We start from the raw sequence: 17,609 nt of genomic DNA, 5'->3' as shown, positions 1-17,609 counted from the left end.
AACTTGACTTGGCATCATGTGCAAGAGAATAATTCGGCGAGGAACTTTGACTTGGATTTGTGGCGTTTGCGCCACCAATTCTAAGCGAGGCAATTCGTGATACTTCTCATTTATGAGGTACTTGGAGACCGTTGAGGGTTCTTCGTGTTCCTCTTGGGAAGTTTTAGACTGCACTCTAGTCTGGTTGCTTTAGAACCAATCGTTTTTAATATCATGATGTGGATGCCAACACGCACAAGGCCCGCACAAGGCAAGACATGAGGTACCTTGAATTACACTCGCTGGGCCCAGCTGTTGGTTGTAGCTATATGTCTAAAGCTTGGCAACGACACGGCGGGGAACAGTTCCACAGACACGTTGGCCATGGATCAGTGGTCTTTTGCTAGTTCATTCGTATGTCGGGTCGGCATGAGTTCATAGCTGTCCCGCCCATTTGGGTGGGTGGGCGAAATCGAGTCACAGAGTCTGAGAGTCCGCAAAAAAGGTTGCAGCCATCAACACTTGGCCGAACATCCTCAGGGGTCTAGGGCGTAGCAGAGCGGGGGACCAACACGAGGGCGCGAGCAGACTTTTGCTGCTAGAATGGCGGATCTGATAACTCTAAACGAGTCTGGACTTTGGACCAGGTGGAATCGCGCCGAAGTGCTCGCTACCTAACTTAGCAACTTGACTGGCCCACTGGCATCTCCCTTTGGAGTTTCCGTACTAACCTGGTCCACGTAGAAGACTTGAAGGTCCGCATCGCAGAGACTTCTCCGTAGGTTGGTTGAGCCGGAGGCTTCTTTGGTCTGGGCGAGACCAGACCATTTTTACCTCCTTTGGTAAGCTGGTCGGGAGGAGACTCCGCATGAGTAGGGCAGGGGTTGACTTTGAAGCTCTATCGTACTCCATCGGAGTGGTTGGACGGGTTGGACTATGGGTAGATGATAGATACATGGATTACTCCGTACAAGGAGGGACAGAGAACATATATAAGTCCAGATTCAGTCCTCGGTCACAGCTATCACCCCAAAAGATAACTCAAATCATTGTTCTTTGCCATCTTCCATTACTCATATTGACATACTTCATATCCATATTTCTCAAACATTATTGAACTAGATTGGCTTCGAACATCAGTCAACATGGGTTACGCAATTCTGCCAGCGCTGATTCCCGACATCCAGAAGGTCTACGATTCATATTTTAGTGCCTTCACTGGTGATGAGATGGGAGAGATCATGGTCAAAGTTCTCTTCCCCAACGGCGTAGACTCTGAAGAATTCCGCAAGGCACACACCGCTGGCACGTTGGCCTGGTGGCATCACAGCGACTGCCAGTACACCTACAAGTGCGTCGACACCGAGACTGGCGAGATAGTGGGCATGGCCCTGGGCGACATCTATCTCAGAGAACGTACCGAAGAGGAGCGCAAGAACCATGGTGTTGGCTGGCTCGAAGGCAAGGACAGAGAGCGAGCCGAGGCTGTTCTCAACCCCCTGCACGAAGCTAGAGAGAAGCTGTTTGGCGGTCGCCGCTACATCTGTAAGTCGACGAAACCTACAAAAGGTACCCTGGCAAAAAAAAGACTGACTCGACCTTCTCTTTCCAGACTCCCATGTTATTGCGGTCGATCCCAAGCACCAGGGCAGAAAGGCCGGTGCCCTCTGGTGTAAGTGGGGAGCGGAACTCAGCGACAGCCTGGGTCTCCCTCTGTACTTTGAGTCGTCCCCTTCCACATACAAGCTCTACGAGAAGATGGGCTACGAGACTCTGGACGAAACGATTGTTCACAGCGCGGAGCTCATGGGACAGCCGGAAGACACAGTCGTTCCCCTCATGGTCAAGATGCCTGCATGCGCGGGGGGTATGACTTTCAAGGAGTGGCGTGCTGCCGGGTACCCTGCCTTCAATGAGGTCAAGAGCGTCCCGGCCGCTTCCGTGGTCGATATGATTGGTGTCGACAAGAAGGCTAGCAATGGTACCATGGCTGTGGAGGTGCAGGTTCAGGAGGTACATGTCTGAGAGAAGACTGGAGGGACCTTGTATTTGATATCGACGTTCTAGCATGCTTGAAAATTCCCCAATTTGGTTAATGCAATCGACTCCTCTAATGTTTATTCTGTCTGATAATGCTCCCCTCCCTCCCTTTCAAAGGGTCTTTTGCACGCGAGGTCCGTCATGGAGAACCATGACTCGTTGCTTGGATGGCCCTGGCTCGGTTCTCGGAGTGGAAATTAGGCTCCTTGTCCCGGGACAGGGGCACCGGCGTCGGCAAGATCTCGTCCCTGTTGGCCGTACGGGCCCACGGAGCTGCTTAAGCCGCCTTTGGATCTTCGTACCGGGTGTGGTGAAAACGCTGCAGTTTTATTTCCATTAGAGCTTACAAGTAGAACGAAAATGGGCGAGGGATTCTCCTCCGGCGGAAACGTTTGTACGTAATAAACGCTCACAACCGTCCCAAAAGTGTAGCACGTTGTCTTAGCGCCCGAACTCTTGAGGGACGATGGAAGTTATGGGAGAGTAACACCTGGTTATTTCATGCTCAGCGGCACTGCAAATTCTCTAGGTCAAGTCAAGGCCGAGGTCAGTACCAAAAGCCCGAGGAGCTGCCTCTTTTAAATCCGCCTCGCGTGCTAACCAACAACTGAATCTGAGCAGTTCCGGGGATAGCGTCGGCCGATGCGACATCGGTCAATTCAGAGCCGATTCGTCCGCCGAATGACAACACGCTACTAAACGAGGCCAGTTCCTGTTTTGATCTAATCAGATGCATCTGATAAGTATTGAGACCATCCGCTTAATCGGATCTCTGTCAATAATCATTGTACCACACCTCCCTTGACTATTTCCCACCAACAAGCCCGCGGACTCCGGTTATTGGCCGTGACTCAACGATGGACAAAATCAGGAAGGTCGTCCTTTTCGTGAGGCTTGTGGGATACTCGCTACGGCTTTACGCGGACTTTTTCTCGCGATCTTACACCACCAAGAAACTCCCCGCCGGTCCCGCATCGAAAAACGGCGAGCCGATCAACATCGTAGTCATCGGCGCTTCTTTTGCCGGGTATCATGCTGCCAGGGTGATCGCAACCTCCCTTCCCACAGACGGTCCGTACCGACTCATCATCGTCGAACCGAACCAACATTGGCAATTCACCTGGACGTTGCCTCGCTTCTGTGTCGTCGAGGGGCATGAGCACAAAACATTCATTCCCTATGGCCCCTATTTGCCAGCGGGCTCGGAGAGAGTTGTACGATGGGTTCATGATCGCGTCTCTACGATCACCGAAAGTACGGTGACGATCCAAGGCACGGGAGAGAAGATTCCATACTCGTACATGGTCATCGCGACAGGGTCGGGCGTGGGCATGTCTTTGCCGTCAAGAGTGGGATCAACAGGCAAAGCTGAAGGAATCAAGCTGCTGCAAAACTTCCAGCAACGCATCAAAGCCGCCAAGAATCTTGTTGTTGTTGGCGGGGGCGCTGCAGGCGTCGAGCTTGCTACGGATGCTAAAGACCAGTACCCGGACAAGAATGTTACATTGATTCACTCTAGAGACGCAGTCATGAACCGCTTCGGCCATGATTTGCAGGTGGGCGCTCTCGCGGGCTTGAAGGATCTAGGAATCGAAGTCATACTCGGGGAGCGGACAACATCCGAAAAACCCGTGGATGGTTTCGTCACACTTCGCTCTGGGCGAAAAGTCGAATGCGATTTCATGGTGAGCCAAGTTTTGAACCTCCATTTTCTGGGTAGCCTTGTAACAAGTTTCGGACGTCTAGGTGAACGCCACTGGCCAGCAACCTTCTTCTCAGCTCATCAGCGATTTCGTTCCCGAGGCAATCGCAAAGTCAGGCAGGATCAAGGTCAAGCCAACAATGCAAATCGACGTCGACTCGCTACCGCACATTTACGTGTGCGGCGATGTTGCCGAGGCCGGCGTCACCAACCCCAATGCCCGAGCCGCTATGAAGCAGGCCATCTACGCCGCGGATAACCTCGTTCTTGCCCTTCAGTCGAAGAAGCCTTCCAACATTTACGAGCACTACTGGGCAGACGGCGTCATTAAGCTGACGCTGGGTCTCGTAAGTTTCTATCCTAAACACTTTTCCACAGTCTATGAAGCTTCACGTCTAATGCTGACCAGCATAAATCCATTACGGCCTTCGGTGTTGGGGACACAGAGCTGCTCTTCCGCGGAAAGGAGAAGGATGTTACGCTAATGATCGAGCGTGCTTGGACGAACATGGGAGCTAAGCCTTATGAAGACAAGGAGTATGACACGGGAAGAGCGCAAAGCAGCGTCGCTGATAAAGCTCTCGAGGTGGCCAACGAAACGGTGTAATACGCATCTAGCGCAACCGAATTTCACTGTGAAGAGCTTGCTTTCGGAGTGTTTAGATATAGAGATGTTCTTTCGGGGTTCAAAGCTAGAGGATACCAGCACAGGTGTACAGGATCAACCAATGCCCTGTCTAATGCATCGATTGACGTGATTAGATCAGACCCTCATAGGCTCCGCCTTTCTAGAACATCGTGAGATACGGCTTCTCCCACATTCCGGGTGGGACAAGACCAAAGCCCTGCCAGGCTGCCAGTCCCCAGACTATACGTTGCAACCCGCTGTCCGCCTTACCCCATCGGCTTCGAGACGCCTGCAGATCTGCCGGTCACACAGGAACCAAGTATACTAGTGGGATGGGCTTATTTTACGTGCAGGAAACCTTGATCAAACCTCATGGTTCTGTTTCTCATTGGCACTAGAGAGGTCATGCGCTCTTCAGTTGCAATACTCGAAGAAAACGACTTGCCAATCCCTCCGTATACCCATCCTCCTCTTGAGGCTAATTCATTTCACAAGAAGTTTACTGATCCTTGTTGCACAATGCTCGAGACTTGCTATTGAGATCACATTTGGCCATTGCACACTGTTACCTTACACTTCCGCCCCAGGTCCTTCTCCCCATGTACACCATCAACCTTGATCCAAACATCCACCTTCCGGCACCTCTCCTCCTCCATCGAATTCCACAATTCCCCACACCGCCAGCAAAGATAAAACACTTCTCCTCCCTTCTTAATCGGCTGCAAGTGCCCATACCACCTCTCACGAACAGCACAATCCCAGCACCGCCTCATCATCAATGTCGGATTGGAAGTCCAATTCGACCGCGGCGTACGGCCGACTGCGCAGGGGCCAATTGGGGGCCCTATTTACGATTATCGTAGCCAGCCCAACCTACGGTTGGAACCTCCTTTTTACACCTACGCAGATATTCATATAGTTCAATTGATCTCTTCGTCAACTACGGTTCGAACCAACTACCCTGTAATAGGGATACCAACAATCAACGACTTGCGGAACCACGACTTTTCATACCTCCGCATTCGGTCGCCGAAGCATTTCCTCTCTAGGATACGACCGCATTCGTAGCACGGCCATCGCCCTCCGAACCCGCGGTGCCCGTAGCGATAGCCGTAACGCTCCGTCTTGTAGAGGTACTGATTCCGTTGGTGTTTCGGTATGAGGGTTTGGACGTTGAGGTGGTCGTGGAGGAAGTGATTGGTGGCTGAGAGTTTGAGAATGTCCGCGTATTCCAGGTAAACGGCAATCTGATGATGAATATCGAAAGGCAAATTCTGGAAGGGACAGGATATTTTAGGTGTTGTACCGGGGTCAAGCTCCCTTGCTAAAGCCATACTCGTTGTGGGCTGGATCATGAGTTGTAGTATTTTCTGTGGTCCTCTTTCCTGCCATTGAGGGCAATTATTTCCCAAAAGCAAATCGAAGCTCTTAGACGTTCCAAAGTTTCAGTGGTTGATGATAATGTTACTTTGACCAGGCGAAAAACGGGTTCTTTAACTCGTTGCTGCCTGGAATTGCTGATCGCGGTGTAGGAGTCATCGTTGCAACCGGCTTAACCGGCCCGGCTTACCGTGCTTGTGTTAAAAGTGAGGACCGGTGCATCTCTTTAGGATTGAATCATACAGGAATCTTTGGATCTATTCCTCTCTTTCAGATCTACTAAATTCATACAGCAAAAGACTACGTTAATACTGTTAAAGTAGGGTTCGAGGTTGTTTCTCGGGATTAAGGGGTCTTGCCCAATATTTTGTCGATGTCTATTCAGTAGTATTCAATGCTTAATATGAATACTTTAAAATGCCCTTAGTCAAACAATTTTGTTTCCATGTACCCATGTTACCCATTACACCCCGTGACTCCGGACTCTCGCCATGCACATGGCACAGAGAAGCAAACTCATCCCAAAAGTCCTCCATTTTACCACAATACCGATATGAATCCCATGGACTCATCAGATTTATCTCCTCATGTCAACGACTGCTGCAAATTATACTCTCTAGGCTTTCCACCATTGATATACTCCCATAGCCTGCTCTTTTGGCAAACCTTGTGCCCTTCGACGTCGCAACTGCCATTTCCAGCTTTCATACGCTTGGCCATGAAAGACTCCTTGCTCTCTACGACGCCAGTGAGGGTTTCATTCAAGGGAAACAGTCTGTCGAGATAATGCTGGTTCAACAGGTGACCCAACACGTTGTTCTCGAAAAGTAGTCCAGCAAAAGTGTTCTGTCTCTTATCAAGGCGTAAAATGTCATCAACGATGGGCAAGAAAGGATGCCTTCCATCCATTGGCTGAGGATTACTTTGCTCGGCAACCAGAGACTTGAAATGAATGACTCCCCATTGGGATACAAAGTCACCAGTGTTGCCATAATGCTCGATGTGCCCGATAACGTGTTCATTTTTAGAAGTTTCGGGGTCGTTGAAGTGGTTGGCAGCATTACCGAAAGTGTAGATCTCCAGCTTATGCAAGGTCTCTCGGCGGTAGTTGGAGAGGAGCCAATCGAGGATGATGCTTCCCTCAAGGCCACCTTGAGAGTGAAGGATGAGAACCGTTTTGTCTTTCTTCTGCGCAGGGTCCAGGGCAGCTGTGATGAGCGCATAGCAAGTTCTGGTGTCCGAGGTACCAAAGTAGAAGCATCGCTCTAGGAGACACTGGATAAGGTCAAAGATGATTCCAGACCTGCGGCATTTTGGTTTAGCGAAGGATGCACCTAAAGTCAGAGGTTGGTACAACCTACGTTCTGTTATGGACACCGGTGATGGGACGCTGAAAAGTGCGTGATAGTCTGTTGATGTTCCCCTGCAGCCAATGCGAGCTAGCCTCCCGTCAGAAGCATATTCACAAGACATAGCGTGATCAAGGTGCGCTTACCCAACGGACACGCCGTTAAGAAAGATCCATTCTTCGCTGTAGTTCTCGTTGGGGTCCAGCGACTTCCATTTAGCCGCCTCTGGCCACAAAGCATGCTGAGACTTGAGCAAGTTGTTCTCGGTTCCGGCATTGAGCTGTAAGCAGAAGATATAGTTGACGAAGATGAATCCGCCGACGTACAGCACGAAGAGCTGGAAGGGAAGGGTAGCCAGGAACGGTAGTGAAATCAAGAAAGCCAGTTGCGTAACGATGAGAATACCGTGTATAAAGAGACACCAAAGGTTTCCGACCGAAGGATACAGCTCATCCATCTCGCCGGAGGGATAATAGGGGTCGACTTTGCCTTGATACCAGGTTTGGATACCCGTGATGGCGCTGTCGATGGGGCCCCATAGGAGCAATCTCGGCACCCATGACTTGTCGAGCTTTGGGTATTGGACTCCATCTCGCCGAGGATACCATAGGGGAGTGATGACGAAGGGGATGGACCCGATGCATCTAATGAAGAGTACCAAATCATCCCAGAGAAGGCGCCATGGCGGTGCAGTATAGTATTCGGGCAGCGTGGCCTTGATTTCTTCGGTGTCGCCCGATGGCGGGCGTGGTGATCTCGCGACTGCCAGCGATGTGGTAACGGGGCGCTTGGTTTTGTCGACAGACTGATAGACGTTGACGAAGTGCGCCGATGTCGTTGGGGCCGCCATGGCGAGGAAAGGGACGGACGTGACGCAGTCTGCGATGACGTACAAATTTCACCAGGTTTATTTAGGTTTGGAATGTTGAAGGGTTCGGATTACTTCAAGGCCGACGAGAATTTCGGACATTCGCTTGCCTTTTTGTACCTCCTGCCTACCTGCGCGCGCGCCTGCCCTCTCTGTGTTTCGGATGCACAATCCGGCCCGCCCTTGGCACTAGCGGAGGAGGCTGACCACAGGCTGTCAGAAGAAGCAATAATTCCTCACTTGACTTGGAATAGTAACATTGAGGCTGTCTTGCATCACATGCTCTTACTGTTCAGTATTCAACTATCTCACTGCCTTGTTGGTTGAATCTGACATAAGAGAGCCACCCATTGGCTGCGGTCACTTGAGTTGCCTATCTGAGCCATGCAGTGGCACGCGTGGCACGCAAATCACAGCGAGCGTGCCCACAAGCGACACCATCCCTTGAAATCTGGGCTGCATGATGCGCCCACTGCCCGCCACTTGTCAGCCCGGCATCTGAGTCTGATGGGTCGCGCTTGAATCCTTGCCGCTGCACCGTTTGCCTTCTTCTGCACCTATGAACGTGCAAGACAGGCTGGCGAGCCGCATTCTCGGCTCCCATCCTCTCTTCATGGTGCGCCTTTTTCAACGGCTATGTCCGTCTGACGTACAACCGATTCACTTGTGCGATTCGATTTCTGACATTGAGGCAGACTCCTATGCAGGTAGACGTCGGTACTTGGTGAGGCCGATTTCTGCCATACCTTATAAGTTGTTAGTTTCTGTGATGAAGTTTCGCCGGCAGCTATCTTCGCCTTCCTCCCGCTCACTCACCTTAGAAAAAGTCTTCGAGTCGTGGTGCTCCTGGGGGAGACGGGCGTTCTCCTCGAGGGTGTCGAGATCCCAAAACTTCGTCTTGGTCAGGAGCTGCCGATCAAGCTCGTCTTGGGCCCGCTCGCGGGCCGCGGAGTCGGCGAGCTCGGACGCGCTGGGCGATAGCTGAAATTGATTCGGAGTGAAAGGTCGACATGCCACTCCATCCGTCTTCTAGTCTTATTATCGAGCGAATACGCCAGGCGAGACGGGAGACGGGATCACCATAACTGTCGTTGTGCGGCAGCAGGCGGAGGTTGCGGCCACAGGGCCCCCAGTGCTGCCAAGGCAGCCGGCACCAAGCCCGCCTGAGCCTGCGGCTGGTACTGAACCTGCGGTTGGTACTGGACCGGAGGCTGATAGGCTGGGGCCGGCGCTTGATATTGCACCGGCGGCATCTGATACGCGCAGTACGCCGGCGGAAAGGCATTCTCGAGGTCCGGGTCGGGACCCTTTTGTATGACGACGCATTTGTATACGCCGTAGAGTATGCCACTCCCTACTAACGTACTGAGCACGGCGATTGTGACTGCTAAGCCGGTCTCCATGGCGATGATCTGTCTCGTAGGAATTCTTGAGGTAGGTGGTTAATCGAGAGGATATTAGTGATTATTAGTAGTTATCGTTGCTAGCTGCAGTAACGCTGCTGAATATACACGAGAAGATGTCGAGTATGGATGTCAGGTTCTAGAAGAAAGTACTCAGCTGACATGCGAAGAAGGGATGATGTTTTCGTTTGAATATTTGGTCTGCAGATAAGTTGGGTCATTGTATATCTTTTTTTGCAAGCTTCGGAGATACCAACCAACCACGACTTCCGAATATGTTAACGGAGAAAGTTTTCACGACCGCTGGGCATGAAGTGCTTGATGCTCGTCATACGAAGTCTTATAAACCTTGTTTAGTTCCGCTAGCAGGCACTCCTTCGCAGGACCCCTGCGCAGCCATGGTGCAGATCATCCGGCTACCTCGACCTTCCCGTAATGTACCTTACCTTGCGATGAGGTTATATCTAGGATTCCGCAAAGGTCGGGTTCACCAAAGACATTGAAGGACCTTGAGGGTCGAAAGATGTCAATCGGTCCCCAAGGTAAGGCCTCGTGAACATGACAGGGCCCTAGGATGAAGTCTCATGGATCGACAGTGACAAGCAGTAGGTAGGGCCAGTCCTCCGAAAAGCATCCCCACTTCCCACCGATATTCGGGCCCGGGGGCGGGGCCGATCGGACTACTTGCGACGGGCCTTTCCCGCGACATGTCCATGCTGTAACTTAATCGTTTCTTTGCTTTTTCTAAACTCTCTCACACGGCAGTCTTGTCCGTCACTTAGTTAAAATCGGAATACCACCTCAATCTAATACGCGTACCGAGGTACCCCTGCCCGCGCGGGGTTATGCGAACCGAGGATCGTCCTCACTTGGCTACGGTCCTTCTCCAAAACGAGACGAAAACAACACCTTCTTTTTCTGGTTCCGCCTAGATTGGCCACCAATCTCATCTATTATCCCGCCAAAAAGCCAAGCAGATCCGCAATATATATAGGACAAGAGCCAAGATGGAACATCCCCAACTACCGACCATCGCTGCCGAAGCTATGGGCGCTTTTTCAGATTCTTGGATACTCGGGGGTAATTTGCCAACCAACCTCAACCCAGCAAATCGCAACCTTCCCCCTTTATAGCCTTGAACTTGCCTTTTTGATATCCACGGTCCCGAGCCCGACTTACTTCCCCCTCTTGACAAGTGTTGCGTAGGAGCTCTTTGCTGGTCTCTTTGATGTGACGATACTAAACCAGGGAGGCGCTTACCATGCGTTTGGTTTGGTCTTCTGCATTGAGCCGAGGCCCTGGACTTTAGGCAAGTCACAACGGCTGTTGAGAGATGTCTCTGACTTCTGATAATCGGACTCGAAGGTTCCAAATCTCCTGTATTTAAACAAACTCATTGTCGATAGACTTTCCATCTGATCTCTGCATCTCCATCTAGAACAAGCTTGTGCAACATCAAGATCCGCAAATCACTACTCACAAAAACGCTTCTAAACATGCATCCCCTCACCCTCTTCGTCGCCGCCCTCCCGCTGGCAACCCAAGCCAACGCAGCCCTCCAGCGCGTCACAAACTTCGGCTCAAACCCAACAGGTCTAACAATGGACATCTCCGTGCCCCCAAACCTGTCCGCCTCCCCCGCCATCATCCTCGCGCTTCACGGCTGCGGCGGCTCCGGCGCGGCCTACAGCCGGCAGGCAGAGTACATCCCCTTGTCGGACGCGAAGGGCACCTTTGTCGTGATCTACCCGTCTTCCTCCCGTGACTTCAACTGCTGGGACGTCGCCACAACCGCCAGCCTAACCCGCGACGGCGGCGGCGACTCCACGGGGCTAGCCAACATGATTCGCTACACCATCGCCCAGTACGGCGCCGACCCGAAGCGCGTCTTCGTCACAGGCAGCTCGTCGGGCTGCATGATGACCAACGTGCTGACGGCCACGTACCCGGACCTCTTCGCCGCCACCTCGTGCTACTCGGGCGTCGCGGCGGGTTGTCTGGCGGGCTCGCCCGGCTCGAGCCCTATCAGCGCCGATCCCACGTGCGCCAATGGGCTGGTCGTGAAGACGGGGGAGCAGTGGGCCGCGCAGGTGCGCGCCATGTATCCCGGCTACAACGGGAGCTACCCGCGCGTGCAGACGTTCCACGGCACGGCGGACTCGCTTGTCAAGTATCCCAACTTGGCTGAGCAGCTCAAGGAGTGGTCTACCATCCACGGTGTGAGCTTTGCGAAGAACAACACCAACACGCCCATCAGTGGATACACGCAAATAATTTACGGAGACGGCACTAAGCTCGTGGGATACTCTGCGCAAGGTGTTGGACACACTGTTCCGGTTCAGGAGGATCAGGACTTGAAGTGGTTCGGCTTGTGATAGCTGTGGCTAGCCAAGAGGATTGAGAAAACAGTTGCAGAATGAGCTGACATTGATGCCATGCAACATGTACAGCGTAGATATGGAAGCAGGCGCTAAGTCTCCGCTAGATACATGAAATCAACAGATTCACTAAATATGGGATGTGAAGGAACTGCTCGATAAACACTAGAACATTTCCCTAAAGTGGTTGAAGACATTCTCGACGTATGAGTTCGATACAGCAGTGGTCGGCGGCATGCTGGCGTCAGACTGGCCACCGAAACCATCGTCCCCATTAGATGCGAAGCCGTTGAGCCCCAAGTATCCCTCAAAAATGCGACTCATCTCGTTTTGAATGCGGACTCCGTTATTTGGTGACTGGGCCGTATCCAGGTTTGGCGTTTGTTGTTGGGGTATCGTTGGCGTTGTGGATGAGCGTCCGAAAGGCGCAATCCCCGCCGGGCTGTTTGGCATGCGTCCGCCACTCGCGAGTCCAGCCATTGTCAGAGCCGCGGAGCTGTGCGCATCTTCATCTGGCAAGTTGCGAAGACCAATGCTTGGTGCAACTTCTTTGAGGGAACTGATGGTACGCCATAGCCGCTGGGAGACCCAACTTTTGGCGGATAGGTCCTTGACAAGCTCCAGGGCCATGTAGAACTCTTCTCGGCACGTGGAGCTAAACCTCACTGGTGCATGGACAGAAGCCAGGAAGAGAACAGAAATTGCCGATGTCAGAAATTGGTGGTAGAATACTTGTATCTTACGATACAAATTCGTGGTGTTGTTGAGATGGCTTAGATAGCGGATCGTGTCTTTCGCGAGATCAACTACACGCTGAGCTTGAGCAAAGTGGCCCATGATGCTAGTTGCGCTATGCAGGATTGGTGTATACAGCCAGATGCGAATCTGCAGACAAGTCAGCATCAAGGTCATGGCCGCAATCTCTTATATAGCAACACAAACCTGATTAAACCGGAGATATGTCCAAATGCGCAGGCGTTGAAGGTTATATGACGGGGTCGAGGTCATTTGCTTCTCCTTATCCCAATTGCGTAGTTTGACTTCTTCTGGTACGTTCTCATACCATTGAAGGATCTCTTGGTCTAACTGCTCCATGTCTTCATGGCGGAGCTCACGGGCTAGGACAGGGCCAAAGTCTGTGACTTGACGCCAGACCTTGGCTCCCAACCTCGAGTAGCTGATCATAGCAACCAAGTACGGATATTCTTCCTGTGCAACTGTGAGTAAAGACACGCCCAGATACTTCATGTTGGAACAGGGTTACTCACAGGCATGGGTAATTCTGGATCGATTTCTTCATCCGGAACGACGAACGGCAAGCCAGTGTTGAAAGCCCACCGCCGATCCAGAACGTAGGCCGACCAGAAACTGTTCAACGCATTTTTCCTATCCTCTTCGTTCTTGATTTTGGCGATGCCGGTTGTTCTGTGGATGCCCATCTCCAAGCACAGTCTGGTGACTTGGCCCATTACGCGCCATGCCAGGATTTCCTCGTTGGCCAAGAATCTGTATCCAGCGAGAAGACACAAGGCTGGAAGACTCACAAAGTCGACCGCCTCGACCATGAGCTTCCGATTGAGAACGGCGTCCATGCTGTCAATGAGCTTGCACGCTTTTTCACTGTGCCCGTGCTCTTCCACCACAAGAGCGCAGCTCATGACGATCTTGAGCTGCAGTGTCTTGTCATCATTGAGGTTTGGCGTGATTCCCTGCTTTCGGGCTGATTCCATGTAAGCCGTCAGGTGACGGACATGCTCAATGACTGACGGTATCTTGATGACAGGATACATGATGCCGACCTCTTCGTCATGTAGGCGACACAAACGAATCATCTCGTCCTTGCCAAAGTCCCACAAGGGGTCAATTTGACTTTCTTGAGGAGGCATGCGGAAAGGACTGTCTTCGGGTACACCCAGGGGCGTGCCTTGTTCATCCTCCCCAATGCCCTTGTAACCCATATTGTGAATGGTAGTGTTGGCGATGTCCAGGCTGTAAGCCATACTTGTTGGGCCACGGAAAGTTGCCTGCTTCGTTTGGGTCAACTCAGGCCGGTGGAGAGGAGACAGCGAGCTCGCCGGGGAGGCCTGAACTGTGCTTGAGGGGAAAGGCAATACTTTGTCCTGGATGGGCGCCAGACGCAGGGTTTCAGATCGGAGGGTATTCATGTTCTGATAGAGGTTATCGACCTGCTCTTGCAAGCGGGCCATCTGCTCCGTCATGGTCTTGTACTCGTCCGAGTCCTTGAAGCTGTTGGAGCAGCAATTCGGGGCATAGAGGCACTGCAGGTTGAGATTGCCACATCGTTGGCAGGGAGTTTCGCCATTGCATTTGATTTTGCGTCTTTTGCATTCGTTACTGTTGGAGAGAGCGTGGGCCGAATTAGTGATCTCGTCCTTTTGTACAGATGAGTTTAGAGACTTGGAGGAGCTTATGACAGCCAATGATTTGTGTAGGTAGACGGTTGGGTCAAGATTCTCCGACCACAAGAAGAAGAAGTTGCAATGGTATTCGGCTGGGTGCATGCCAAAGACATGGCCGGGATGGAGGTATCCTTACCAGGCAATGGATATGTACTGTTACAGCGGCAATTAGCTTTCTGGAGTTCCACAAAGTTTATCAATGACATGGCACACGGCGGGAAAGGTGTTCACAGGGGAAGAGTGACAAGAACAAGGAGACGATGGGTAGCTAAGGTAATGAATGGTAAAGACGGAACGACGTATAGACAGCGGCAAAGACTACGCACCCGGTTCCTCTTGCTTCTCTGCTGCTTAGCAGCATTGCTCTCATCCTCTGACTTCCTCTTGGAACCAGTAACGGAGCTTGAGCCAGGCGTTCCAACTTGAGTTGCACCTCTGGAGGCCCCTGGTTGTTGTGCGGAATTGCCTCCGGGGGTCGCGGAAAGGGGGGAATGGACAGAGTGATTGTGTGGAGAATAAGCGGCGGCATTGGCAGCGCGGTCAGGCGGCAAAGGAACGGCTGCTTGGGTCAAGTAGCGCAAGTCGCTGACCTGCGCATCAATCTGCTCCATTGCGCATGGCGAGGCCCCCGGCGGACCTGTTTTTGTTTGTTTCTCGCGTTCGATCGTGAGCGACTGTTGAGCGATGGGGAGCAGGCGAGTAATGGCGATTTTCTCCCCTGTTTGCTCAGGCAGGTACCTGGGTACCTCACTGTCCCCCCCTTAGGCTCTTAGCCTCACTTCTTTTTTCGGGTATCGGGGCTTTCCTGCTCTCAGCTAATCCCGCTGACCTTCACGTGACCGGTTGAGCGTCCGGTCACGCGTTATCTCCATCAAGTCCACTTTTACGTGATGCGATCCTTGAATGATTGGTCGCCCTATCGAGGCTTTCATTTCGAATGACGGCATTCTACGCATTGCCCAGGTCGTCAACCGAGGCTGAACCGCTAAAGGGCGTGGTATCGACTCTCAGATCCTTAGCCAGAAGAGGAGTCTGCCTTGTGCTTGTCCGAGTACCGGAAATGGAGGGTTGCCTTCCGTTCAGCTAGGTAATAGGTAGACACGGAATCGGCTTCCAACACCGATACATCATTCATCTTACAGGTTGTGGGCCTTGAGAGTCCAAGTCCAAAAGGTCGGAAGTTTGAAGATTGGAGTCTACGAGGTGTTCCTCAAGTCCCAAAATTAATCCCCGTTGGCTTGAATCACTTTCTTTCTCAAAGATTGAGTGTTCCTCATCATCAAGCATGTCCCAGAGTATTACTGAACATGCCGACACCACCTTTGGCAGCCAGCTGTACAGGGGTCCACGAGCTGAGCTTACATAATGCGTCAAACTTCCTTGGTGGGGTTCTTGGTTCTGCCGCTCCTCACCACCAAAAAGTTTCTTGAAGCCCAGAAAATTCACCTAGCATTGCGCAGCAGGCCCCTCTGCGAATTGCCATACAAGCCGTAAATCACATGCACGATGTCGGCCCGTAGAAGAACATCCGATTGGGAAGACAAGCCAGCAAAGGGTATGCAAAAATCTGCTAAGCACATCATTACAGTACTGACTCTGACATTTTCTAGATCTCGATCCTGAGGCTGAGCCTGTCGAGCAAAGCGAAAACGACAGCGGCAGTGAAGAAAGCGCAGATGAGAATGCGGGCACCGAGCACTATGTCGCAGTCGGGTACGATACACGCTCAACAGAAAGCATGCATATCTAGCCTGGGGGAGAACTAACCTTCCGTCACAGCAAGAGCAAACTCCGGGGAAAGGAGGGTGTCTCGCTAGGCCCGAAATACCGCGGCGCTCGCGTCAGCCGCGACGCACTGAACGAGTCGAGCGACGACGATGATAGCGAGATATTCGAGGACGCGCAGGAGGACCTAGACTCTAATGGCGAGGAGTACGACGACCCGGACGCCGCCGACTTGGCTGCCGACACTGCAGCCACCGGAGACGAAGACGTCGAGATCTCGAGCGATGACGCACTCGGCGAGAGCGACGATGAGAAGCTCGAGGCCTTTGCTTTCCGCGGCAGCTCGCAGCCCAAGGATAAGAAGGGAAGCCGAAGCAAGAGACCTACCGCTGCTGACTTCATCTCCGACGAGGAAGAGGAGGAGGAAGATGATGACGACGAGGACGGCGAGGGTGCTGCATTGGATGATGAGGACGACGAGATGGACGACTCAGATGACAACGAAGGTCTGACGGACGGATTGGAAGGGTCAGACGAGGACGAGGTAGACGAGTTGGGCTCAGATGAAGAATCGGAGGAAGATTCTGAGGACGACGACGACGAAGACGACAAGCCTCGCGGCAAGTCCTCCCAAGCCGACGCCAGAGCCGAGCAGCGCAGGCTCATGAATGAAGGCTCCAAGGTCCTCGCCGCCTCCATCTCCGCCGCCGCGCAGCAAGACGCCCAAAAGGGCCTCGCCGTCCGCGAGCAGCGCAAAGCCTTTGACGGCCTCCTCAACATCCGCATCAGGCTGCAAAAGGCCCTCGTTGCCACAAACTCGTACTCCACCGTCGAGGACGACGAAGAAGAGCAAAACTCTGAACCGTATGAGGCGGCCGAGGAGGCGGCGCTCAAGCTGCTCAACACCCTCGACAGCTTCCGCGCCAGCCTGCTCCCCGCAGAGCTACAGCAGCAGCAGGCCGGCGGCAAGCGCAAGAGGGGCGAAGCGTTCGACGCCGCGACCTCGAGCCAGGAGATCTGGGAGGGCATCCAGCAGGCCGAGGAACGCGCGGCCAAATACCGCAAAAAGGTGCTCGAGACGTGGTCCAGCAAGACGCGCAGCGCCACGGTGGAGGTCAAGTCGCGCAACCTCATCTCCTCGCAGACGTCCATCGTCGCCTCCCTCGAGGAGCAGCTCCTCTCCGCCGACCGCCTCATCAAGCGCACCCGTACCCCGCGCTCGTGCGCGCCGGCGCAGGTCGCGGCCAAGGTCAACGAGGACCCGGACATTTACGACGACGCCGACTTTTACCAGCTCCTCCTCAAGGAGCTCGTCGAGCAGCGCACCGCCGACTACGGCGGCGCCGGCGCCTCGGGCGCGCAGCCCACAGTGCGGTGGGCGGCGATGAAGGAGGCAAAGACCAAGAAGCACGTCGACAGGCGCGCGAGCAAGGGCCGCAAGATGCGCTTCAACGTCCACGAGAAGCTGCAGAACTTCATGGCGCCCGAGGACCGCAGGGCGTGGGAGCAGGATGCCGTCGACAGATTGTTCGGCACGCTGTTTGGCCAGAAGATGGAGCTCGGCGAGCAGGCTTCTGATGCGGAGATGGAGGACGATGAGGAGGTTGATGCTGAAGAGGCCGGTCTACGGTTGTTCCGCAACTAGGGCTGTGTAGGAATGCGAATGGCCAAAAAGAAGATGGGAAACTGGACACACAAAAGTTTGTACATTCATAAAGATATCCCCATGATATAAAC

General features: G+C 53.0%; 7 protein-coding genes across 7 annotated transcripts; 4 read left to right on the top strand and 3 right to left on the bottom strand.

The window, feature by feature from the left end:
* Positions 1–1,124: 1,124 nt before the first annotated feature.
* Positions 1,125–2,075, top strand: CLUP02_16594 (acetyltransferase; the record flags this gene model as incomplete). The annotated part of the gene is made up of 3 exons (XM_049295512.1): positions 1,125–1,524; positions 1,592–1,960; positions 1,984–2,075. The coding sequence occupies 3 exons, from the start codon at positions 1,125–1,127 to the stop codon at positions 2,073–2,075; spliced, it is 861 nt and encodes a 286-aa protein (XP_049152659.1).
* A 304-nt stretch (positions 2,076–2,379) lies between these two features.
* CLUP02_16593 (uncharacterized protein) lies at positions 2,380–4,328 on the top strand (the record flags this gene model as incomplete). Its single annotated transcript, XM_049295511.1, has 5 exons — positions 2,380–2,409; positions 2,549–2,565; positions 2,843–3,704; positions 3,766–4,068; positions 4,131–4,328. The coding sequence occupies 5 exons, from the start codon at positions 2,380–2,382 to the stop codon at positions 4,326–4,328; spliced, it is 1,410 nt and encodes a 469-aa protein (XP_049152658.1).
* Positions 4,329–4,914: 586 nt separating this feature from the next.
* Positions 4,915–5,888, bottom strand: CLUP02_16592 (uncharacterized protein; the record flags this gene model as incomplete). The annotated part of the gene is made up of 3 exons (XM_049295510.1): positions 4,915–5,117; positions 5,326–5,729; positions 5,818–5,888. The coding sequence occupies 3 exons, from the start codon at positions 5,886–5,888 to the stop codon at positions 4,915–4,917; spliced, it is 678 nt and encodes a 225-aa protein (XP_049152657.1).
* Positions 5,889–6,314: 426 nt separating this feature from the next.
* On the bottom strand, positions 6,315–9,349 carry CLUP02_16591 (uncharacterized protein; the record flags this gene model as incomplete). The annotated part of the gene is made up of 6 exons (XM_049295509.1): positions 6,315–7,032; positions 7,091–7,168; positions 7,225–7,957; positions 8,632–8,683; positions 8,763–8,916; positions 9,027–9,349. 6 exons carry the CDS (start codon positions 9,347–9,349, stop codon positions 6,315–6,317), a joined length of 2,058 nt encoding a protein of 685 aa, XP_049152656.1.
* A 1,496-nt stretch (positions 9,350–10,845) lies between these two features.
* Positions 10,846–11,724, top strand: CLUP02_16590 (PHB depolymerase family esterase; the record flags this gene model as incomplete). The annotated part of the gene is made up of 1 exon (XM_049295508.1): positions 10,846–11,724. The coding sequence occupies one exon, from the start codon at positions 10,846–10,848 to the stop codon at positions 11,722–11,724; it is 879 nt and encodes a 292-aa protein (XP_049152655.1).
* A 168-nt stretch (positions 11,725–11,892) lies between these two features.
* Positions 11,893–14,758, bottom strand: CLUP02_16589 (fungal specific transcription factor domain-containing protein; the record flags this gene model as incomplete). Its single annotated transcript, XM_049295507.1, has 5 exons — positions 11,893–12,612; positions 12,670–12,936; positions 12,996–13,974; positions 14,284–14,300; positions 14,474–14,758. The coding sequence occupies 5 exons, from the start codon at positions 14,756–14,758 to the stop codon at positions 11,893–11,895; spliced, it is 2,268 nt and encodes a 755-aa protein (XP_049152654.1).
* Positions 14,759–15,653: 895 nt separating this feature from the next.
* Positions 15,654–17,517, top strand: CLUP02_16588 (uncharacterized protein; the record flags this gene model as incomplete). Its single annotated transcript, XM_049295506.1, has 3 exons — positions 15,654–15,702; positions 15,758–15,860; positions 15,927–17,517. The coding sequence occupies 3 exons, from the start codon at positions 15,654–15,656 to the stop codon at positions 17,515–17,517; spliced, it is 1,743 nt and encodes a 580-aa protein (XP_049152653.1).
* Between the last annotated feature and the right edge of the window lie 92 nt (positions 17,518–17,609).

The sequence above is a fragment of the Colletotrichum lupini genome, chromosome 9 (assembly GCF_023278565.1).
Source record: "Colletotrichum lupini chromosome 9, complete sequence".
Taxonomy (NCBI): Eukaryota; Fungi; Ascomycota; class Sordariomycetes; order Glomerellales; family Glomerellaceae; genus Colletotrichum; species Colletotrichum lupini.
The sequence above is the reverse complement of the archived record's forward strand: the minus strand, read 5'-3'. Positions and strand labels throughout refer to the sequence as shown.